This window comes from Ammospiza nelsoni, chromosome 3, assembly GCF_027579445.1.
Source record: "Ammospiza nelsoni isolate bAmmNel1 chromosome 3, bAmmNel1.pri, whole genome shotgun sequence".
Taxonomy (NCBI): domain Eukaryota; kingdom Metazoa; phylum Chordata; class Aves; order Passeriformes; family Passerellidae; genus Ammospiza; species Ammospiza nelsoni.
The window spans coordinates 51,517,014-51,542,040 of NC_080635.1; the positions used below are offsets into that span (position 1 = coordinate 51,517,014).

Here is a 25,027-nt window from a genome sequence, read left to right on the forward strand (position 1 = left end):
GAAGATAACACATTGTGATTTACTTGTCAGACTTGATCTCTTCAAACGCTTATCGGTGAAAAAGGTGGCAAGAGAACTCAGAATCTGAAACTCCTTCTAAATTTTATAAATCTGAATGGTATCTCCAAGACAACTAAATCAGCAATTTCCATGAAAACATGGATAAAAGCAGTACCCATCTTTTATAAAACAAACCAATTAGAGTATTTAAATGGTTAAGTGAGAAATCTGGGCTCAAGCTCCTTTCTCAGTTTATTTGTAACCTGGTATCTGAATCACTAAGTATTAGATTGGGACAATAAGGCTGCTTGAATGGGTTCCTTGTACAGAAATGTAGCATTAGCCATAGATTGTTCAGCTTTACAACAGGATGCACAATTAGACAATACTTCCCTGATGTTCTAGACTGTGAAACTTAAAACTGCTGGACTCAAAGCTGTCCTGTCTGCTACATTTGTTCCAAGCCTGCTTTCTGGGCCAGATTACTCCAAGGACTTAGATACAGAGTTTCTTTATTCTGAAGAATCCAGACAGACTTGTGTAAAAAATAGATACCAAGTTGCTTTTATCAGGCAAAACAGAGAAATTAAATTGAGATGCACATACACTTTTGTGAATATGTGGCTTCTTTATTCTGAACTTGAAGACTTCAAACACCAGATGCACTTTTTGTTATTTTAACATTATGCCACTACAGATTCCTGTACCAAATTACAACTGTTCACTAAATAAACTCAACATTATGATGGAAGCATATAAAACACAGTTTCAATCAGACCAAAACCTCACAATCAGACTTAGGAAATCTGCAATGTGCAAAGTGCTTGGTAGCTAGTCTCAAACACACCTAACAAAACCTGACAGCAAAAAGCTATCTTGAGACCTACTGCTAGCTCTTTTTTCATTATATTCCCTATCTTCTCTTTGAAAGAAAGGAAGTGGCAGCCAAACACCGATTATGGATTTCCTCTACTAATTTACTTTTTCTTTATATTGGATCAGTCTGAGCTATTCCCATAGAGACTAATAAATGTTTATGAGTGATTCCTTGATTCCCACAGAGACTATGGCACATTTGCAAGTTCCCCAATTCTTTACAAAATAAGTCCAGAATAAAAGCATACCATGGGGAAGAAAACAGGTAATTCAATACATATACCCAGCAAAATTTAGCATTTGTACTCAGCTCTTGTTTGTAGAAAAGACAATCAGAATGGATTTCCCCATGGACAAAAAGCATCAAGACTGTAAACCCAAGGAATTGTGTATGAGAAGGCACAGAGTTGTAAGTTTTTACAGTTTTCATTAATTCAAACATCTTGTCACTGAAGATGAAAGAACTAGTGAACAGAAAGTAATCAGTTTTCTCATTATTAAAACATAAGAAAAAGCTATTTGAAAACTGTGGTCTGTTTTTCTGGTTCTCATTGTCTCTCCTTAACAGTTAAACCACTGAACAACAAACGCAGAGAAAAGCAACTGTGAAAATTTAGAGAACTTTTTTCTAAATACAGTATTTCAGATTTGCACGTATTGGAGCATGTTGAAGGACTAGAAATTCAGTCTTCCATGGCACACAGTACCATTGTTCCAATGACCAGGAAACTGATGGAATGATTTAATAAACAAGCTATTAATACCATAATGACTACAACTATATATCTGCCATCCTAACTTACACACTGAATTTCTTTTCTGTCTCAATTCTTTGTCCATTACTGCCAATATTTTAAACACAGATTTTAAGACCTCATAATAAATGTCTCCTTACATGCAACTATTTCAGAGGCAGATATGGTCTTCATGTATAATATATATATATTTTTTAAGAAACTATATTGAAAGTAACCTAGCTTAGAAGCCCAATCAAATTGGCATCTCCACAGCAAAACAGTGATTAAGAATCCCATTTAATCTTTTAAGTTAATTTACCTGTTGATCAGTTGATGTACGCTGCTGAACTGCATCATGGCTCACAGAGCCTTTTTTGACTTGTATCCTGCCAGGTGGAGGAGGAGGAATCACACCTGAATATGAAGCTGGGTTATCAGCATCTGAGGAATACAAGGCTGTGTGTCTTGACTCTTGTTCATTCTTTGACACAACAAATCTGGGAAGAGGGAGGTCCTTTACTGTTAAAAAAACACAAAGCAGGACATTCACTATACATTAATATGATGTTTAAAAATAAAAACACTGTTCTATTTTGAAGTTAAAATTTCTCATGTGACTCAATTCCCTACACACTGAGTCTGCTGCTATAGTCAAGCCAACACTTGGCAGCTGGAAAAAGCAAGTACCTCTTCTGCATTAGACTTCAGGATTCTGCTGCCCAAGTTCTGACTTTGGCACACAAAGATGACTTCATATTACCCCATCACAGCTTTGCACCACAACTGTGCATTAAATGCAGCAGCAACCAGATAACCTGGATTTAGCTCATTTTTTTTGTTAGATTTGTCAGCATATCATTACTGAAGCATGATTTTCAAAATTTTGCTACCATTTCTAACACATATCAAGAACTAGGGTCTTCATATAGAATGCTTCATCAGCAAAACAAATGCTAAAATACTGCCCTATATTCAGCATTATCTTTTGGTGAGCTAATGTCATGTCCATATTTACAAAAGATAACATAATCTAGCCATACCAAGAGTGTGACTATTGCTTAAACACATCTATGCATACTTTTCTAGAACAAAAGCTAAATTAGCTCATTTGGAATACTGGAAATACAACTGGAAATATTCCAATGTCACCTCAGTTGATATGAGCAACTAAAATGCAAAGTTTCTACAAAATGCTAGGAAGCCCATTAGCTTAATGTACCATGGTTCAGAGTAGCCCAACATAGAAATGAGACTACGTAAACCTTCAATTTCCCACTGCAAGATTCCCACTCTACCATTTTTCTCCCAACTGCAATCTTCTTAGTGTTCCACTGTGAATAAACAAATTGTCAGTTTGTTGTACAGTTTATTTGGAATTTATGTCTCCAACACAAAACAAAATTACAAGCATGGCTCAAATTTAATTTCTCTTGCTGACTGCTTATGTAAATTACTTCTGGTACTGAGAATGAGTCAGTGGTACTATAACTATATAAAAATACAAGATGAAATTGCATACTGTTTATTACATGAGCATTGTACCCCATGCTGCAGCAGGAAAGTAACACAACTAAACAGCAAACCACAGCCAGCCAAAAAGTGAAAAAAGCCATTGCACACAAGTGAAAATGTGTATGTCTGCAAAACCAGGAAAATACAGACAGCAGATGATCCAACTGACACAGGGGAAGAAGTCTGTGCTATTGGCTGTGCCAGCACAAGTCACAAAATAATAGAGAACTCAAAAGAAACACAAAATATTCTGCTGTCTTCTTTGAAAGCAAGACTAGATAAATATAGGTTTGTTTAGCTGTACTAAGTTCCTACATGACTAACCTGCTATTTTTACCTCTCTCCTCTCTGACTTTTTCCAGTAACAGCAGAAAAATCTCATTTCAACCATTCAGAAACCCCTCAATTATAAATGGGAGAGCTGTCATGAATGGAACTAACCCTTGATATTGAGCATATTAAAGAGTTCTCTGTACTCTTCATCCCCACATCCTCCCTAATATTTTTTCCCACCAAAACCTGAATTTCTTACTTAAAAAATAAATATTGCTTTGAAATAGACACTACTTATTCAGGTCTCAATTTTTAGCTTCCTGGAAGGAAAATCTTCTGGGACAAAGGAACAACAGCTTTGGAGCCTTGTAGCATAATAACTCATGCCAGTATTCTTACTCTACTGCCCATCTGAGTAATCAAAAGAGTACTTAATCAGTTGGACTACACTTATGTTAGACCTAGTATTTAAAATTTGACTGAGTTTCCACTCAGCAATTCAGATAAAGCAAATTCCTTGTCCACTGACAAGACATACAAAAAAACAAAAGGAAAAAGTACAAAGGTGAAAGAAATTCCCATATTAAAAGGATGAAGAAAATTAAGAAAATCAATGCATAAAACATGCAAGAAAAACATGCATAAAACTGAGAGCTAAAAAGTAAATGTCCCAAAAGATAAGCTTTAAGTAATTTTAAATGTCTGAAGAGACAGAGAGTATACAGGTTAGTTTGGGATGGCTCTAACACTTCATCTCCAAGACATCTTGGAGATGGAAATGTGCAGAACTAAGTTAACAAAGCTCAGAATCATTTTATCAGCCTGCTGCATTTTAGTTGTTGAGTTAGCTGTTACAACAACACTTGAATCATTCTAGAAGCAGGAAATTCATAGATAGGACTGGAACCACTGCAACCAAGGCAACAGACCATAGCTAAAAACAGTTAGGGTAAAAATAAATGTTCTCTCTATTGTACTTGGTGTATTTCATAGCCTCGGAACCGGTTACAGAAAATTATTCCTAGAAGTTCAAAAATCATTACAAGTATTTCTAATATTGTCATGAATAAAGAAAATTATCAATGTGAAACTGAGGTTCCAATCACTGTTAACTTTTTAGCAACATATTTTATATTTTGAAATTAATTCTGTACCTTCATTTAATTCTTTCCTTCAAAATTCTTGTGATATTATTAACAGAAAAGCTCCTTCTGGTTAAGGTACCTTGCATTAAAACAAAACCAAGATTATAAAATCCCTGAAAAAAGTCTACATACAGATTTGCCTTTCGCTTCTCCAACAGGCATTTCATGAGAAATTCCACAATTGTTTGATCAAGTTCCAGTTTTATCAGTGTTAATAGTTGAAGATTCTTTTTCCAGCTTTCTGATTTTAGGACATTCTGAAACAATTTGCTAAGGCTTTAGTTTAGGGAACACATCAGGAAAACTGTGTGTTTATAAAAACACAGTGGCTTATAAATAGAAAGGGAATTGAATACTAGCAAAATGTTAACTAAAACAATGCACTTTTCCAAAAAGCTACAATACCCGATGAAATCAGTATAAACAGTTTGTATGAGCCTAGAATAAACATAACTGTGAAAGTATACACAGTGATTCATTTTTTTTTATAGCTTTGTCAAATACTTCAGTCACATCAGATTGTTTTTAACAGTCTCCTTAATTGCTGTTTAATCTATATCCTTTAGACATAAAAACCTCCTAAGACTTCTTTTATATACTAGCATATAGAAATCATAGCATTATTCTACAGACATGAAATCTATTAGGAAAGTCATTCTAAGGTAAAACCATGCTCCAAAGATATTTTTAGCTTGTGAGTTGTGTACGATAGTGCATGGGCTATAGTGCCTTAAAACTCATCACTTCATCCTCCTAAGTCTCTTTTCATCTTACAGAACAACAAGGACATGGATCCACTTATCTCATTCAGAAGGCTACAGGAGAGCCTCACATCAAAGCTCTTCCTGCAGCTCTAAACCATCTTTCTAGAGTAAGCCTTCCTCCTGTTTCACCTATTTCACCACCCACACCACAGCTGAACTTTGAAGACCTTCAAAAATAGGGTAACAGGTGATTTGGCTGACAATAGACTTCAAAAGATCTTTTACAGGTCATGTTTTGCATTAGGAAAAAATCTTAAACTAATCTTCATATTGGCTCTTAGAAGGGAAAAAACTGTCAAACCAAGTGCAAAGAAACGCAATGTTAGAAAAGATAACCTTCCGTCTGTCACAATCAAGGCTTTGGAAACCCAGCAGCTACAAAAGCCTGCAAATGCTGCATTCTTCTCCTCCTTCCAGTTCACATTACTCCTCTTAGTACTTCATTCAGAGGACATGGCACACAATTTCTCACACCAGTAATCTATAGAATTAACTTGCTCCTATGTAGCAAGGTACAAGTTGTTCATTTGTCCCATGGTGAATGCAATACTTATTCAATGAGTATTTCTGTAAGAATATGTAAGCCAACTAGCAATAACTGCACTCAGCAGCTCAATCCCCCCTCCCCCCATCCTGTGGTTACCTGTATTTAAGCTTTCCACTCTTAGAGGGAGACCAGACTGGGCCACAGCAACAAGTTTCAAAGCAATGTAAAATTGACTTCTTCCAAAATAGCCAAGTCTTGTTGCACCACAGAGCTCCATAATCTGAAATGAAACACAGTTACTTATAGAAAGAAATTTTAAACACGACAGCTATACAGATTTCATACATTTCAGAGCAGCATGCCATGTTTTCAAACACACTGAGCGCATCCCGCTCCACAATGATGACCTGCAATCTTACTGAAGGGCACTTCAGCTTGTGCCAGGTCACTGATAAGATACCAAGCATGACACACTCCAAATCAGACTCAGAACTAAATGATCCAGACTGCTTTATCTACTGAGCAGTCTCGTCTAGACTGCAATGTTCCAAATGAGACACAAAGATGCTCTTGGAGTACCACAGTGAAACACTTGTTGAAGTCAATGCAGATGGCATCACTGCTTCTCTTCCCTCAATCACAGTTCCAGACAATCTGGTGGACAAGCACTCTTGGTAATCCTAATTACTGTTTCCACCTTCACATGCCTAGAAATGGCTTCTAAACAGACTAGCTCCACAATTCCTCAGGGACCAAACTGCAGCTGACCAGCATGCAGTTCCCTAAACAAATCTTCCTTTACATTCCTGAAGATGACTGTAACATCTTTCTCCAGTCACCGAGACACAACCCTGACTTCCACAACTATTCACAGAGAAACATGGCTTGCAACAACATTAGCTAGCTCTCTCAATATGCTCAGAAGGATCCCATCTAATCCCATGGACTTGATATTTCTCTAGAGACCCATCATCTTTTTGTAATACTAGTAGTTTTTCTCTTTCAATCTCATTTCAGGCACAGAAGTCCATGAGACTGCCTGTGACCATCAGTGCAGAGAATCTCAGACTAATTTACATCCATGGGCATTAATTTCTGTCCTCACCAGTTCCGAGTACAGAGGAGCCCTAGTGCAGGCAAGTTCCAGCTAAAGACGTGAAGTTTCACACAACAATAACTGAGCCACCCAATGCACAAAGCTGTTAGCCTGTATGCTTCAGCACCACCAGACCAGAAAACAGACTTCAGTAACTCTGTCCAATGAATCAGATGGGTTTATCAACTACAACTGAGCCAGATGCAGCTCAACAAAAAACTACTTGGTTATCTCCTTGCCATGCACCAGGATTCTGGAACCTCATGGAAATAAGCTGCTGTAAAACCCATTACAGGAAGGTGCAAGAAGTTGACAAACAGGTCCAAAAAAGTCACAAGAGGATGAGTAGGTTTAGGGTTGTAGATGCAGCTCAAATCCAGCTGGACAAAAAATACTGCATTAAATCAGTTGTCTGTGTCTGCATCACACTTTACACATTGTCCCACAGCTCCTCTGTTATGTGTATTTTCCCACTGTAGTATTTCTGCAGCATGATGTCTGGAGAGAAGTCAGGGGATCACAGAGCATTTTCCAAAATCCACTGAACAAAAAAAGAATTCAATACAGTTGAATACAACACAGTGATTTCAACAGGTTGGTGAGAGTACAAAAAGTTCCACCCGGAAAGAAGTCACAGTGTAATTGTCAGTGACAGATGACAATTCAAATAAAAACTGAGCCATCGACATTTAAACCTTTACTCAACCTAATGCCAGAAATAATCATCCTGAGTTTAAATAACTAGCAGAGCTAGGAATCAAAACCAGTGTGACAGCAAGAGCAATTCTTTTATAAAGCACTGTATGCCAGAAGACTGATGGAACATCGACAAACTTGACTACAAGCAAAATAGAAAAAGCTTGTGGATTCAGTGACCTAGCACCAACAGACGGGTTAACCAAACTTTCATGAGTCTTATGAAAAGGAGCAATGATAGAGGCATTTTGAGCTTATGGAATCATTAGGCAGTAATGGCTCTGATCAATTTTAAAGTCACGGCTGAACTACAAACTACCTTTTCTTGGAGCTTGTCAGTACTGCCTGATAGGAAAAAAACTTCAGTTAAAAACTGAATAACTAAGCTACTGTGATAGGTAAGTATGAGAAAGGAAAGAAAAGGTAAGCATGGATTCAAAATAAATTTATATAAATACACCAGATGTAAGTATCAAGAAAAGCAAAAAGCTAAGGATACAAAAAAAAACCAAAACAAAAAACAAAAACCACCCAGTCTTACCCACCCCCCTCAAAAAAGAATGTTCTGCTGCTGCTGAACAAGAGGTGTCAAATCCATTCACAGCTAGCTAAAGGAGTCCTCTGTTTCAAATACAGAATATAACCTAATTTGAAATATGACTGAAGGCTGAGAAAAATCATTAGATGCAAGCATCTAGTGGAAACTCCTCTGCTGAGTGACATCATGCCCAAACATACTCAAAACAGCATACCTGGAAATTCCCTGAAGCGGGATTTAAACAAGAAACAGGTAATAAGTTATAGTGAATGGGGGAATAATAAAAAAAGATATCAAATAACTGCTTCTCTGAGATTTAGGGCTTTCATCTGCTTAAGAAGAGAGAGGATAAGGAATTTCCCTAAACTCTTCAAGGAATGCAGCGCCATCTTCAAGACAAAATGCTTCACAATTGTTTTAATCTCCTTAGATATAAAGAACCTGAGGTCATACTACTGCAATTTACTAGAGTAAGGCAAACAACTCAGCTCCAGAACTGTTGAACTCCCTTGATAAAAAACACCAAAAAAAAAAACCCCCAAAAAAACCAAAAACCCCCAAACAAACAAAAAACTTACAAAATCACACCTCTGTGCAGTAGCTGTGAATTACTAAATTGCATGCTCAGTCATCATACCACAAATATGTAACAACAGCATCAGAAATATCAGGAGTTGGCAAAAAGCAGACATGGCTGGGAAGCAGTATGTTGTCAAAGGGCACTGCTTCAAGCAGATGCCTTCTAGAACCCTTATAGGTTTCAAATAAGAGGCCCCTGAACTTCAAGAGGTTTGTGAACCTTTACAAATGCCAGGTGAAGTGGAACAAATAATTTCTCTATCAAATGCAGTGAAACACACTTCCCAGAACTCATGAAATCTCTCTGGGAGTGTCTTCCAGAATATCACAGTCTCCCTGCCCCCAGGTTCTTCTACAAGGCAAATGAAGCCCATTATCTGTAAATATTATTCATGCAGAAGTAAAACAGTATTTAAACAGGGATGACTTCAATGCTAAAACAATAAATGAAGCATCATACATGCCACCTACACAGTAAAGATAAAAATATTTCATCTGCTTGGAGAGAGTTACTGAAGTACCTAGTGTTCCATACCAGAGGGTGGCAAGAGGCAAGACCTGAAGACAACTTTAGCAGGCTGGAAGCTAAAACAGATATGCTGTGTGCTCATGGGAGGGGGAGTGAACAAACCTAGAGGAGGACCTTTTGTATCATCTCATCCAAACTAGGACACTTGATTAAAAAAGAAGTCTTACACCAAGATTATAAACACGAAAATTGTTAAACACAAAGAAACCCTACACAGAATCACACAATAGCTGAACTTGCAAAGGTCCTCTAGAGATCACTTGCTCCACTCCCCCTGCTCAAAGCAGGCTCAGCAGGTTGCTTTGGACTGTGTCCAGCTGAGATTTTGAGTATATATATCCAAGTAGGGAAACTCAACAACCTCTACATACAACTTCTTTGAGTGATCACCTTTACAGTAACAAAGTTTTCTCTTATGTTTAAATTTAACAAAGACCATGAACAATTCCATGTAAACCATGCACCAGAAATACAAAACAAGTTCTCACATTATTATACAATATATATTTGATACAAACTTGAGTTAAACCAAACCATAAAAATATACTCGTGCTTCAGTATTTACAAAATGATTTTGAGTTTTACTGTGCATATTAACAACCTTCAAATGAAAAACTTAGAAAAAGTTGTTTACTTAAGATACAAAAGATAAAAAATTAAATATATCTTGCTTCAGTTTTGTTAGTTAATAGAAATGTAACTGATTGTGGACTGATTTTAATTCACAGTTTAAAATTTTAAAATGTATAATATCAACAGTTATTCCTGTATCCCATACGCAGTAGTTCATTGATGAGCCTTCAAACTGAAAACATAAAACAGAATGTTTTCCAACTTAAAACTTTATTGGAATAGAACCTCAAATTGGTTTCTAGAACACACTGTCCTACAATGATGCTATCCTGAAGTCATGTACTCCACTCACCTCAGCTACAACAAAATAAGCCGCAAATGTAATTCAGGAATGTGTGATGTAAGTTGAAAAAGTTTCCTCATCATTGCTATTGCAGTGGAAAAAACCCCTGACCATCCCTACACATTGAAGAACTGTGAAAATCTCCTTCACTCCTAGCTTGAATACATTTCTGTCCTCCCAGTCTGTTATCTTCTAATCACATTATTCTGCAACTGCTGTTAGATCAATTCCTGTCACTTCATTTATCTCAATCTACCTCACTAATCGCTGACCACAGCCTGGCACAGTTTTCCAACTACAGTCTCTCACCTACTGCCAACTGGACAAAGCAATACTGATTAGTCTGCTAATATTAGTTAGAATTTTTAACTTCTCTTCAAAGATATCCCTTGACAGGTAGCTTCACAGATGCAACAGCTGTTGCACTGTGCAACAGGAACAAGACAGAGAACTGACAAAGATCCTTCTTTTGATGTGCTATATTTAACCAAATCAACTCTCTGACCCAGTTCTTCACAGGGCTCCACAAAGCTTGGCACAAGGTGAGACACAAATAAAAAACCAATTGTAGACAGATAAAAAAAGAATGCCACTAAAAGAAACAGTCCAAGTATTGCTCTGAATTCTATGCTTCAACACATTGCAAACATTTCAACAGTCTTACACCTATCCAAAGATCATTTGCAAAATGCATCTATGAAGGATACTGAATACTGCTATATTTAATATTCAGTCAGTGTGAAGCAGAAAATGTTCATGTGCTGCTGAACAGCCAGTGTAAAATTACCTCTAATATGTACATTTATCTTATTAGGTACTTAGGCATTGTAGTAAATATAGTTAATCAGTTGATACTAAGAATTCCAAGGCACAGAGTATATTTAGGGCATTGCTGTTCTTGGTTGCATAACAAATAGTAAGGTTTCACTGATTGTTCCATGAAGATACATCTCAGTCAATTTCACAAACCTGGCTTCAGAACACAGGCTTTGAAAGAAATAAAACCAATAGTGCTGGAGGACTTCCAAGACAACACACGCTCTCTGGCAGTAAACTATTTACAGTCTCTTACTGTCTGAGCTCCTCCTAATACTTCTCTGCCCTTGATTTTCACACTGCACAGATCCACAGTGGAAGCAGACTGCTAAAATGCCATCGGGAAGAAAAAGCTACTCATCCGCTTGGACAATTAATTCTCTATAGATACTTAGAGCTAAGATTTCCATTCTTACAGGTCATTCCAGGGTCAAACATACATCTGTTTCAGTTAAATGAAATTTCAGAATTAATCACATCAGAAATAATTAGCTGTTCAAAAAATGACCCAGTACTTTAAGGCTCAGAGGAATTATTCTGCCCCTGTACTTTGGGATCTGTTTTACAAGCATGCCCACTCCCTGAGTACAGGTTGTCAGATCTGGAGTCATGCTTCTACTTTGCTAATAGAAAAGTAGTGAAAATCACCAGAAATTTAAAACTCTGATTTATGACAGATGAATTCTTAACAAGTGAATTAACTGAACACCACACACACACACAAAAACCTCACAGAACTTTTATTATTGGTGGTGCTTTTTGAAACAGTTACATTTAGGTAATTGCTGAACTCGAGCCATTCCAAAAGCTGCCTGCAACACCTCTTGTTGTTCCTGGTAGCATGTAGATTCCCAGAGGATTAGCCTCTTTTGTTAAAGACACTTCCTAATGCAGTAGTAGCTTTTTGATTTTTCCATTTGCAATCAAAATTTGTGGTCTTACTAACAGCTTCTGCAAAAGCTGTTACAAGCTCTACACATGAATCTGACCTGCAGAATCTCTCACACAGAGCTCTATGGCTCTCCAGAGGTCAGTAATTCTCTTCTGATTTGGTAGTACATGGCAACCACCACCCATCAATCCACAAAGATAAGGTAGATGCACCCTACATGTAACTATAAACCCTGACTTAGAGGATCCATTTTTCCAAATATCTAGAGTAATTGACTGTCCTACTTGACCACAACTCAAAGAAAATGTTGTCATACACCCTCAAAAACAGGGTAGAATAAAGAATTCTACACCCTTCTGATTGGTTCAGTAGCACCAAGAGAGGAAAATACAGATAGCCAGATGAACACTCACTTAGAAAGCAACTACCATCCTCCCAAGTAAAAAATCACACCTGGAAGACTTCAAGGCAGAGTTGCCCTTTGCTTGTATTAAGACTTTCTCTACTGCTTTTTCTTTTTTTCCTTCGGCACAGTAGGTGCACACGAGAAAGACACTTTACAAACAGAAATGGTAATAAAGTAGCCAGAAGAACTGGAAATTTTTAAAAAAATCTAAACCAGCAAAAGACAGCCTGGGGAACTACAAGAACCATTTCTCATTTTTGATGCATAAAGAGAGGCTCTTTTAAAGTGAGATATTCCACATACCTGTGTTCTCTTACATTACTGCTTAACCTAAGTAGCTCCTCCCTTCTCTGCTCTCAGCTGCAGTTCCCCATTCCTGAGCAGTAACTGCTGCTTATCCGTCTGGTCGCACAATGTGATTACTCCACTCAGTAAGCCAACAAAAAGTTACTGTGTTAGTTATTTTCACTTTTATTAAACTGAATCTGTCTACTGTACAACCAACAAACACCTCAGCAGAGCTTCAGAAGTTATTTACTCACAGGCTTTATTTACAATAGAAAAAGTACAAGTTTTTATGAACAAACTGTAATGAATCTTATAGCATGAACCTCTCACTGGTCAACATCAGATAGCTGGAACTTGGTTTTTAGGCTTGCAGTTTATGTTTTTGACAAGCAAAGCCTGAAGCAGAAATGGCACACAAGCCCCAGCTGGCACACAGAATTACATTCTTTGTCTGTAATCTTTTGAGGCACTTGGTCTTATTCTTGCAATAATTGAAAGTCCAACTGAATACTTATGATGACTAATCAAGTTAGTCTTCAAAAGTATTTGCCCTAACTTTAAGCATAAAAGTATTTGCCCTAACATTTGCCCTAACTTTAAGCAAGCAAACTTTTGTTTGCTTGTTCTTATGGTTGAAGTTTATGTGAGTAAATAACACTGAAGCTTCTGAAGCTCTAGTGATCTTCAAAACATAATTTATCTTCCTTAGCATAAACAAATGAATGGAATTAATTGTATTTAATTATCAAGAAAGCATCTAGCTTCAGCAGGCACTGGAGAGATACTTCACATATATTCTAATTGTGGATACTCCTATCATGCAGCATTAAGTTGAATATTTTTCCGATAATACTAAAAGCTGAAGAGAGGAGCATTTATATGGACATTTTTATTCTTTTCAGACCTTCTCTATAATTGAAGCATTCCAGTGATTGATAATCTTTGCTAATAATTACTTTCTTGCTTTTTCAGTTTTAACATTTTCCCCACACATCACCTTCCATTACTATGCCAGAACAATACTAACAGAGAAAAACTCCAAATGAGCACAAGCTTCTGGTTCTTTTGCTAATGTAAAATGAAGATTAAGGCATTCACTGGTCCCAGATTTAGTGGTCATGCTGTGGCCTGGACAAAAAGGACTCTCCTGGTCTGTTCCTGTTCTTCCTGAGCACATCCAGGTAAGTTTACCTGAAGCTACTGTGTTGATTACTTTACACTCCTTTTCCATCCCAGTCTTTTCTTCTCTGAGTACCAATCTGAGCACTGTTAATTAGTTATTTAGCTTTGCACTGTTCTATTTCTCCCACGGAGGCCAAGAAGTCTTAACGATGTGTCTATCAAAGTTTAAACAAACCTTGGTTAAAGTTCTAAAAACTGCACAATTACAGAGCTGCACTTGAGACTCCACTGTTAACATCAGGTCTTAGTTTCTTTTAAGATGCTTTAAATCAGAAAAACCAAGTCATTCACACTATTGTAACAATAACAACAGACTTTTCTACAAAATTCCCAACTACTAGTCTGCAACAGGAGTATGTCAGCACCTAATGCTAAATTTCACACAGCTCAGTCCAGGTCATCCTTTTCTGGGATTACTGAAGTTGAAAGATACGTTCAAAACTGAGCCTACTCACTGCTCTGCTACCTTACTTCAGAAGCATTTTAGACATCAGCAGTCAATCATTCCAGAAATTCAGGTCAGACTGTCATCTTTTTCAAGTCTTTTAAGCTCTCAAAACACAGTTCCTATACATAGTCAGACATGCCTAAGTTATGCTGTATTTTTTGTATAACAAGTGTAGGGATAATTTAACTCTTCAGACACTAACCCCAGGTGGAAAAAGAAGCAAGTCATGAACATGATCACTAACTTGGTACATTAATTTAGAAAAAATTACATTGCTGGCTTAAGAATATCCTTATGGTCAACAGAAATGCTAAAGGAAGGAGAATAAGAGGGAAATATACTCTTACATTAATCATTATTGGAACTGCAGTGAGAAATCTGATAGTCAACATATTTTTCTCACACTCACTTCTGACTTCAAACTAATTTAAAAGAAAAGCAGAATTCCAATCTGACATCTAGGAATTCTACAAGAAGGACTAACCTAAACCAGTGAATATTTATGACCAAACAGGTAGGAAACTTGTCTGCAAGGACTAATATTTCGAGAGCTAGTAAATACAATTGAAAAGTCACAGAGACTGCAAGCAAAGTCCTGTAATTTCACAGGATCTGCAGTAACATTTACTGAAGATTAGACTAAGATGAAGGCATGTTTGCCATTTTTCACAGTCAGTCAAGTACTTAAAACTTCTAACACAAAAGAATTGCTTTTACCAGTAAAAGATCAAATTTACAATCCATAATTTCGTACAGCCAACTTGATTCTAAGACAGCTACATTTGCCAAAGGCCCTGATATTTCTGATTCTAGAATTCTATCCAGTTATGTCAGAAAGGATATTAATCACCCCTGCTGTCATCTGACAGCATGTTTAAAAAGAAAAGAATAAACTGTTTTCAAACTAAGCTGAGCTGTGATACTTGGAATTATCTGAGTGCTGTGTTGGCATACAGAATTATGAACGAATTATTTACTATGTAAGTGACTGTACAGTATGAATATCAATTTCAAAGTCGCAAAACCAATTACACCAAGAATTCCACTAAAAACAAATGTAAGTCTAATAGACTTAATCTAAAGTCCTAAAGTTTTGCCATGACTTCCTACCTTTTGTTGCAAAAAAAAAAAGACTGTTCTCTTCCTAAATGCTGCAGAGATATGAGATCACTCCAACTAATTAACCGTAAAAATAAATTAATTTTCAGCCCACTGCAGTCTCTGTGAAAGTAATATCAGTAATGTTTAATTAAACATTTCTACCAGAATTCTGCAGAAACTCAAAGCATAATTCACAGGAACAGCAGATTAAAAGCCATTCCTGGCACTAACAGAAAGTACAGTCTTATGTATCTCATCAATACAGGGAATCAAAGCTAACCTACTGCTCAGCTGAAAGGAGAATACCTTATTACAGTGACATTTGAAAGGAAAAAATAGGTGATTCACAAATCAGATATTTTTAACTGCAGATCCAGGCACTTACAACAGGTTTTTAACAACTCTTGTTTACTAAATGAGGACTGGGATACAGCATAATACATGTGTGCAAACACGTTTTATATGAAAATATATAAACATGTAAAATTATATGTAAATTAGGTAACATTATAGTCATAAGTCTACAGATTCATCCATTTTATAGTGCTCAAGCTAAAAACATACTACAGATTAGTAGGAAAATTGCTGCAGGTAGAGGTATCTACACTGGAAAAATACCTTGATAATGACTGTTGTGAACATTGCCTCAGAAGGAGTCTAAACTAATTTTATATCTTATCTAAGTGACATGTTAATTTAAGATTTAAAATAAAAAAAATAAAAACTCAAGCAAACAAAATGTATGAATTGGATTAAAGTGATTTTTTTCATTTCAGCCTGTTACAGACTAGTTATAGGTCAGTATTAGAGAAGAAAGCTTTTTACAAAGCATACATTTTTTTAAAGATCTAAAAGTGCTATTATTTTAAATATACTTCAAATTCCTATGACTAAAAGGAAGGCATGAAATCCACTATATATAAGGAATTCTGATTTTTTTCCCCCATCAGCTCTGAAAGAATAATAAATTCAGCAAATTAACCAGAATGAGTGTGAGTCTTCTGCATGACTCTACCAAACAGGCAATCCTAAGCATGCCCTGGCTCAGCTTCCATTCAAAGTTGGCATTTAGTAGACCCTACTGATTTGACAAACTGGTAGTCTTTCTGTAGGAAAATTCACTGAAACAGTAACTGCAACAACACCATAATTGTGAACAAGCTGTTATTTTCTTAGATGCCTTTCTCTCTACAGCCACTTTCCAACAAAGAAGCCAATACTTTAAATCAAGAACCTGCAATTTCATTTTGTCATGTTCTGCCTATGGATTGTAATTCCATTTATAATTGTGCTGCCTGTCAGCAAATGAGCTCTGGCATTTGAGAAAACCACCACTGCATCTTCTGTTCCCTCTGTCTGCCAAAAACTGGGACCCCAAGAACAGAAGGCAGCACACGCCTGCATCCCAGAGTATGGACTTCTCAATGAAGCAGCTGCATCACGGGTATGCATTTTCTTACAACTTCTGATGTGAGGGCAGCAAACTAAGAGAGTTAAGGTAGACAACCAGAGTGTAATTTTTCCTATCAATGAAACAAGAAGAAGCAAAACTAATCTGTCCATAAAGACTCCTTAAAAAATGAACAAAAAGCTTGAAAGTGGCTAACAAGAGCTAAAAATAGCTTTACACTAGGTTTTTACTGGACTAACATAAGCTTACTGTAATTGAAGTAAGTGGGCATAACCGTGTGATTCATCTGTCAAAGACTTTCTAACACTAAATTAGAAGTTAGGTAACATTGCTGAACAATGCCAGCACTGAAGATGACAGTTCATTCATTTTAGAGAAGATATATGCCAATACTCACACATTGTAGTTATAGAGTAATGTTGTATTTTAAAGCAAGATGCTCTGACTCAATTTCAGATGAGTATCATATGCACCACTGACTTGCTTCTTGTCTGGTGAAGTTTCTGTGATTCATAATCAAGAGTACAAATTCAGAAAACATTCTGTGATTAACTCACCTAAGTAAGAATTCTACAAATCAAATGGAACAGCTAGTATATTCATTCCATACACAAGTAAAGAGTTTCACAATACATTTTTTAGCTAAGTGTAGCTTTTACAAGAAATTTCCCCACCACTGCAGAGACACCAAAAACTGACTTTATTAGCATACATACAAGAGCATTTTAGGTCAGATGTGAAATACGCCTTTGAAGCCAATTTCCCTGAGCACGCTCTTCCGTGCAGCCACTCCAGAACAGGCAACTACGTTTCTTTTGTATCAAGGCGCACAAGGAATCCCAGCTAACATCCAGTGCACAGGACCAGGCTGGAACTCCAGCAAAGGGAAGCTCCTGAAGTGCATAAATATGGTGGGTGACAGCTCCTCAGGGTCACTCGTGTTGTGTCATGCTGCCTGCACACACAAACACCAACGCACACGTAACTGAGATACAAGATGAGGCAGGTGAAAACTACATTTGACGCAACCTTCTAACTTTTGGCTGCACAAGCTCCTTGGACCAGCTCATTGTCTGTTCAAAGGAAAGCCAGAGCCAGCTCCATCTTCCAGTGCTTTAAGCTAACAAACCCCATGCCAGGTCACAACTAAAATATCCAACTGCTCTAGAACAAAGAAAGTTCTCTACTTCCCTTTGGTCAGAGAGTTCTCCTGCCTCCTTTCTTGTGCTAGCACTGACATTCATTCAACCCCACTGTCACCTGATACAGAGTTATAACCAACAAAAAAGCTGTGATTAATTTTCTGGCCACAACAGCACTGGACAGGCACGAGTATCTCTGCAAGAAGGAACACAAGGCTGAGGGAAGACAGGAGCACCTTCTTCAGTGCCAACTCACCATTAGATTTTTGTCAGCTGCAATGTGAAACCACACCCTGAGAGTGATCTGAAGACTCATAACTGTTGTGAAGTAGCTGGACATCTTACCCCAACACAGATACTATTATTCGCTCTTTTATGCAAGTCTTCTACCTTAATGCTCATTTCAGGGATGTGCATACAAAAGAAATGTGGGTTAATAGAGACTGGTGTTCTGACACATGCATCTTTGGTATGGTATTTTATTCTGATGATAAAGCTGTCCTTTTGTAGATGTGTACAAAACAGACATCTAGTTTTTCTTTTCCAGGATGCTGTAGCTCAGCATACAACACCCTTAACTGTTTCAGTCTTCTATATGTTCATTTTTCCCCACTAAACAGGCAGCTGACAGTGTCCCTCAGAGGGAGAAATGAAATTGATTAGGAACAATGAGACACACATTTGCTCCTGGGAGACAGATCTCTCACAAGGATGCAACTCTGCAAAAAAGGCTGCACATATATCCAGCCTTTGGACAACAGATTTGCAAGTAAAACAAGTTATGAGTCTAAAAATGCGACTGTCAGACATTTTCATTTCCAGTGGAGTCAGTTCTGAACTCTTCAAAGGTACCTACCAACCTGTAGCATTGAAAAGGAAAAACTACAAAGTAGTTTCTCAGGACTGCTTGGCCCCCTTGAGCTTAAAGAGCGACCATTTTACGCTGTGTTTTGCACACCTACAAAAGTACTTAGCATTCATGTGACCAGTACTACACTTGCATTCCAGGATTATGTAAGGATTGGGTAACTGAATCAAGTTCATTTTCCCACAAGCATCAGGTGCTTCAAATAAACAGGTAAAAACACAGCACCCATATGGTCAAAAGAAAATTCCACCTCCTTCACAGGGTTTCTTTATTTCTTAAGCTATTTCATCTTGAGGTTTAAGTTACATAGTCTCGGCTTTCAAAGCATCAAATGCAACTTCCCTCTGAAGAATCCCAATACAATATATTCATGCCTCTGTTAACCTGGTGTAGAGCTATACCTTAAGAAGAATGCAAAATAGCTAGACAACTAAATTACTTTCAAACTACGAGGTACTTTAGAGGTGACCAATTGTGACTGCACAAGATACTCATAATGGGTCAAACTGCTAAGAGCATTTCAACTCTCTTTGTACTATTTACAGTCCCATTCCTCAGGCAATCTAATATCTTGTTTGCCATTTTAACTGCAAGGTTCTCCTTGAGATCACTAGAGTGATAAGCCAGGTCTGCTTCTTGAGTTAATTTATTTAGGACCCATGGAATGACGCCTGAGTAGTCTCTCTTCTTCAGATGCAGTCTACTTTGCAGGAAAATATCTGACCTCCTCTGCAAAAGACAAGGATATAATCTGTGGACACTTGTTTTCAGAATTCCAGGTCTTTCCAAGTTCTTGCACTAAATTCCTGCACAAAGTCTCTAGTACTAGTGTACTGTACACTGATTCAGACAAGTTTTATGTAAAAGAAATTTCTAAATACAGCAAAGATGTAAAAATTCACTTTCCCTGGGATGATTTTTCTGAAATTGGCTGGCCACACACAAAAAGCAGCCATGGGTGGCCCTTGAGAAACCTTACTCATAATAGAGCATGCAGACTCTCCTACCATTAAGTCCAGTCTAACAAGTCATCAAATAAGAGATTACTGGTTTTACCAGGAAGAACCATTTCTTATTCAACCCTCTTCCACTTCATTGTGTCTTAAACTCATTTCAACTAACCAAGCTGGGAGGCCCAAAACACACCAACAGTAACCCTAGTCAGTAAGTGTTCTCCTGGCACTGAATTTCAGTACCCTGCAATTTGTGTTTCTAGCAATAGCGAGTTTAATACTTTGTTAAAAGGGCTGCTTATCTCACTAGGCTGAGGATGAAACCGCATAAAAGGCGGCATGGCTTTCTAAATACAGCTTTACCCACAGCAGCTTAAAAGACCATGTAAACTTTAAAGCACTGAACAATGACAGAGCGAACTGCAACAGCAGCAAATTATTACAAATAGCTGTTCATAAGAATGGTTCACTGGGAATACCTTCCTCAAATAATCACATACGCACACCAAAGCAGACTTGCCCTTTCCTATGCAGGTAGCTCTGCAATACTGCTACAGGTCTTGGACATAGCCTGGCCAAGGAAGTGCTAAAACTGTGCACATGCACACTGGAAGTATGGGCCCGTGTCATCCTTAACACCACATTTTTTGTTATTAGAAACATTTGGCTGACTACAGGTAAACTAATACCTGCCAGCAAGTGATGTCCAAAAAAGATGGCATGGTTTAGGTAAAGTGGACCAGTGTCAGTAGCTCTTAACAGCACAAAACCATAGATTTCCTTCTATGCTGTTCTTCATCAGCAGATCATGGGGACAATCTCACTCACCCTCAGTTTTACACTCTACAGTTCTCACACTGTGGACGGCCTCTGTCGGTATGGAATATTTTCCTACCAGTTGCTGGGCGCTGCCAGCAGAGACATCACCAGCCCCTTCCCAGCCCTGCAGTCGGAGTGCAAAAGGGGAGAGGGGCTGGCACAGGGTGCACAACTCGCTGTGCCCCCTGCCCTTCCCTCGCAGCCGGAGGGGCTCAGGTGGCCGGTCACACAACAGCTCCGTCCTACTGTGTCCAGTCCTGAGCTCCTCGGTATCAGAATGACAAGGAGCTAACAGAGTCCAGTGGAGGGACACAAAGCTGACCAGGGTCTGGAGCTCTCTTATCAGGACAGACCGACGGAGCTGGGCCTGTTTAGGCTAGAAAAGACTGAGAAAGGATCCCATTAATGCACATAAATATCTCAAACGGGATGGTGCCAGGCTCTTTCCAGTGGTGCCCAGCGACAGGATAAGGAGCAATGGCCATAAACTAAATCACAGTAAGTTTCACCTCTACACGAGGCAGAGACTCCTTACACCGAGGGCTGAACAGGCGGCCCAGGGACGTCGCGGAGTCTCTCTGGAGACACCCAAACCCCACCTGGACGCGTTCCTGTGTCACCTGCTCTAGGTGACCCTGCCTCGGCAGGGGTTGGACGAGATGATCTCCACAGGTCCCTCCCAACCCCACAGACTCTGCGATCCCCGAGTCCCCGCCGGCAGGATGCCCCCCGCCCAAGGGCTGCGGGGCGGGCAGGGGGCGCGGGCCGGGCGGAGGGGAAGGGCAGGGCCGGGCCGGGGCCATCTCGGCACGACGGGGCGGTGCCCGGGCCCGCCGACCCCCGGGGGCGCGGCGGCGGCGGCCGTACCTGCATGACCACGTCGTTGGGCAGCTGCGCGGCGCGGAAGAGCTCCAGGACGCGCCCGTTGGACGCCACCTTCTTGGTACTCTCGGTGTCGCAGTAGGAGAAGAGGTCGCAGTAGTAGCGCTGCTCCGCCTCGCTCAGCGTCATCCCCTCCATCTTTTAGCGCCGCGGACCATCCGCATCCGGCGGCGGGGCCGGGGGCAGGCGGCGGTGGCGGCGGGGGTTGGGGGGGCACACACGGGAGACACGCGCCGCCGGCGGCCGCGCGCGGGCGGCTGCTCGCACCTTCCCCCCGCCGCCCGCCCGCCCACGCGGCCGCGCGCCTGCGCACCTCCCCCGCGCCTGCGCGCGCCGCCGCCCGGAAAGGGAGGCGTGGGGAGCGCCCAGCGCCGCGGGCAACCCGCCCCCTCCGCGCCGGCGGCGGCGGCGGAAGCGCCGGGCCCAGGGCGGGGCTAGCGGGGCGAAGGCCCACCGCCCTCCCCCGCGGTGCCGGCGCCATCTGCGGCGCCCTGGGGGCGGGGGGGCCGCGGGGGCCGCAGCAGTAGTAGCAGTAGTAGTCCGTGGGCCCCGGGCGCGCCGCAGCGCCCCCTGTGGGTGTGGCGGCGCGGGGGAGGCCCCCGGGCCCGAGCTCGGCGCTGTCCCGCTCTGGGTCGGCCGGGATGGCGCAGGTCCCCGGGAAGCTGCTCAATGAATCTGGGGATGATCAGCTGCCGTCCGTCCCGGCCGTGCCGAGTTAGTGAGTCGTGTGAGAGGCTGAGGCAGTGCGAGCGGCTTCCCGAGCCTGCCTTCACAGAATGACAGAAACAATCCGGTTGGAAAAGACTCGAGATCATCGAGTGCAACCTACGACTGAACACCATGTCAACTAGTCTCCGGCACTCAATGCCATGTCCAGGCTTTCCTTACATACCTCCAGGGACAGTGATGCCACCACCTCTACGGGCAGCCCATTCCAATGTCTGGTCACTCCTGTAAAGAAATTCCTAATGTCTGTCCTGAACGTTTGCTGGTGCAGCTTGAAACAATGTCCTCTTGTCCTGTCGCTGGTTGCCTGGGAGAAAAGACGAGCCACACCTGCCTACGCCCTTCTTTCACGGAGTTGAAGAGAGTGAAAAGGTCTCCCCTGAGCCTTCTCCAGGCTGAATACCCCCAGCTCCCTCAGCTGCTCCTCATTCCCATCTCTGGACTTGCTCCAGCACCTCAGTGTCTGTGCTGAGGTGAGGGACCCAGAACCTGGACACAGGACTCAAAGTATAGCATCACCAGTGCTGAGTACAGGAGAACAATCACTTCTGTGGGGCTTGGGGCACTTGGCATCATTCCCAGTGCAGGTTCGGCTGGTAACTGGTGAAGGGCAGCCCATTATGCCATATAGGCCCAGCTATAAGTGGTTGATCTCCTCTATGCTTCCTCTTTCCACCATCACTACGTATTCATCAACACCACATAGCATACTAAGTGGCCTGGATAATAGCCCCATACATCAGCCTTGCCAGGAAGAATAGGCAAGAGCTTCCCTATCTCGACATCAAGAGCTCTTGCTCTGTGTGTCTCTCTTGGATGTGTTTTCTGAGCTTCTGTGTATTTCCTTGGGTAGAATGTTTGGGTTGGAAGGGACATTAAAGATCATGTAGTTGTACCCTTCCTGCTATGAATAGAGACATTCTCCGCTAAACCAGGTTGCTCAAAACCCCATCCAACCTGGCTGTGACCATTTCCATGGATGGGGCATCTGCAGCTTTTCTGGGTGGTCTTTTTCAGTGCCTCACCACCCCCACAGTAAAGAATTTCTTCCTTATATCTTATCTAAACCTACTCTCTTTCAGCTTGAAGCCATTCCCCTTTGTCCTGCCACTCTATGCCTTTGTAAATAGTCACTCTCCATCTTTCCTATAGGCTCCCTTCAGATACTGGAAAGATGAAATTAAGTGCCCCTGGCAGATCAATGCTTTTCCTGCAGTACACTAATAAAATTGCCTCCAAGCTACTTTGGCTTCTGGAAGGTGTTTAACAAATGCCATGGTCTCCTGCCTGACCTTTTGACTACCTGATTTAAATCCTGCTGAGCTGGCAATCCACTACTTCATATATTTTTTGTCATTCTTAATTTATGTTTCTTTTCTTTTTCCACTTCACCTTCCTTCACAACTCTTCCAATGTTTCTCTTTCCAGATTGCTGTTGCTGACTGCTCTATTTCCCTTAAGCACCTCATCCTTTCTGCCTCTTAAGATAGTTACACTTTGAACTTAAAGTAGACATTCATTTTCTTGCTATTTGAAATACACAGTTAACTAAAGTTTTCTGCTAACTAAAGTTTCTGAAAATCACAGATACATTAGCTTATAGTTAAAATAATCGACAAAAGGTTCTTCCCAGAAATGTACCATTATCAAACTTTTGGAGTTTGTCAACTCCAATGACACTAATGATGAAACCAAACAGATTGATCATGTTCTCAGTTAAAATTCCTCAAAATAGCCTATATTAAAGAAACAACTTTTTTTGGTTTTAATATTATATCTAATTATTATGATTTTATAGACTTAAGGCCAATGTAGCATGATCAGTCACTTACTTGGAGCTATTTGCACATCAGTATCTCTGCAAGTAAAATGATTGTGACCTCCCCTCCATGGCTCAATTGCATATTGTGATTGTATTAGTTACACAGAGGCACGTGTAAAAGAGGTTTTAAAATCACTTATCAGTAAATGTTTGAGTTCCAAGTGCCTTTCCTTCTTACAGTGATTGTGTGCTAGTTCAGGCATTGGAGTTTGAAACATTAATATATGCATATATCTTTACCTATAAGTTAGTGTAAGGACCCCAAAATACTTTTATTGTCATAATAATTTTGAGGTTTAGTAAGAGTAATCTGGGCATCTTATTATTTTGAGTGAGTAATCTGGACATTTTATTAATTTAATTGAGTTGCTATTTTATTATTTGCATCTTTGCAGCAAGAACTCCCTTTCTACATTAATGGGGTTTGTACAAGCAGTTTGTACAAGACACAAACACTAACACAAGGAGGAAGTTCCCCAGCATGGACTAATCCCACATATCCAAGTGTCAAACAGTTCTGAAGTGTGTTCAATAACTGTATATTTCACTATATCCATTATATGTCATGTGAAAATGTCATGTCATTGCTTACTGGAGAGGTTCATGCTTTTCCCTGTGGTACAGCATGTCTCGGAAGCTGTTCAGGTAGATAGTTTGGGAATCAGGTTATTTGGTCTCATTTCCAACTCCTGTACCATAAACCTACCTAGTTGCTTTGTGCCAGTTAAAAGACTGAGCAGAAATAATAAAAATTATATTACGTGTAGCAAATTAATTTCTACTTCCAGAGATCTACATGAGGACAAAGCATTTTTGCCTCAGAGAGTCCCATTACAAGGTTTCTGTGTTTGACTATGGGATCTTCCTTCTCCTGAGCAGTCCCTGAAAATCTCCAGCCTGAGGAGGGATTTTCTGTTCAGAACTTTACTGGTGCTCCTCATGCCAGATTTAGCATCTATTGAGATAAATAATTAAATCTTTTCAGTGGCTTCTCAATGGTAATTCATTTTGTTTGTCTGGAGAATATTCTGTTTGCTACCAGATGAACTGAGGAAAATAGTACTCATGCATATTACTAAGAAGTGAATAACCTCTCTGTACTGGCACTTGCCAGTGCAACTGA

At 39.9% G+C, this 25,027-nt stretch overlaps 1 protein-coding gene across 14 annotated transcripts in view; it reads right to left on the minus strand.

Annotated features, from left to right (window-relative positions):
• REPS1 (RALBP1 associated Eps domain containing 1) overlaps nucleotides 1–21,631 on the minus strand; it is a 63,992-nt gene extending 42,361 nt beyond the window's left edge. For all 14 annotated transcript variants that reach the window (XM_059468804.1, XM_059468808.1, XM_059468803.1 and 11 more), the window contains exons 1-3: nucleotides 21,342–21,631; nucleotides 5,951–6,074; nucleotides 1,933–2,132 (exon numbers count right to left, since the gene is read on the minus strand). In XM_059468804.1, the coding sequence (XP_059324787.1) occupies nucleotides 1,933–2,132; nucleotides 5,951–6,074; nucleotides 21,342–21,494 (477 nt within the window). In that variant the 5' untranslated portion in view covers nucleotides 21,495–21,631. The remainder of the gene's footprint in view (nucleotides 1–1,932; nucleotides 2,133–5,950; nucleotides 6,075–21,341) is intronic.
• Between the last annotated feature and the right edge of the window lie 3,396 nt (nucleotides 21,632–25,027).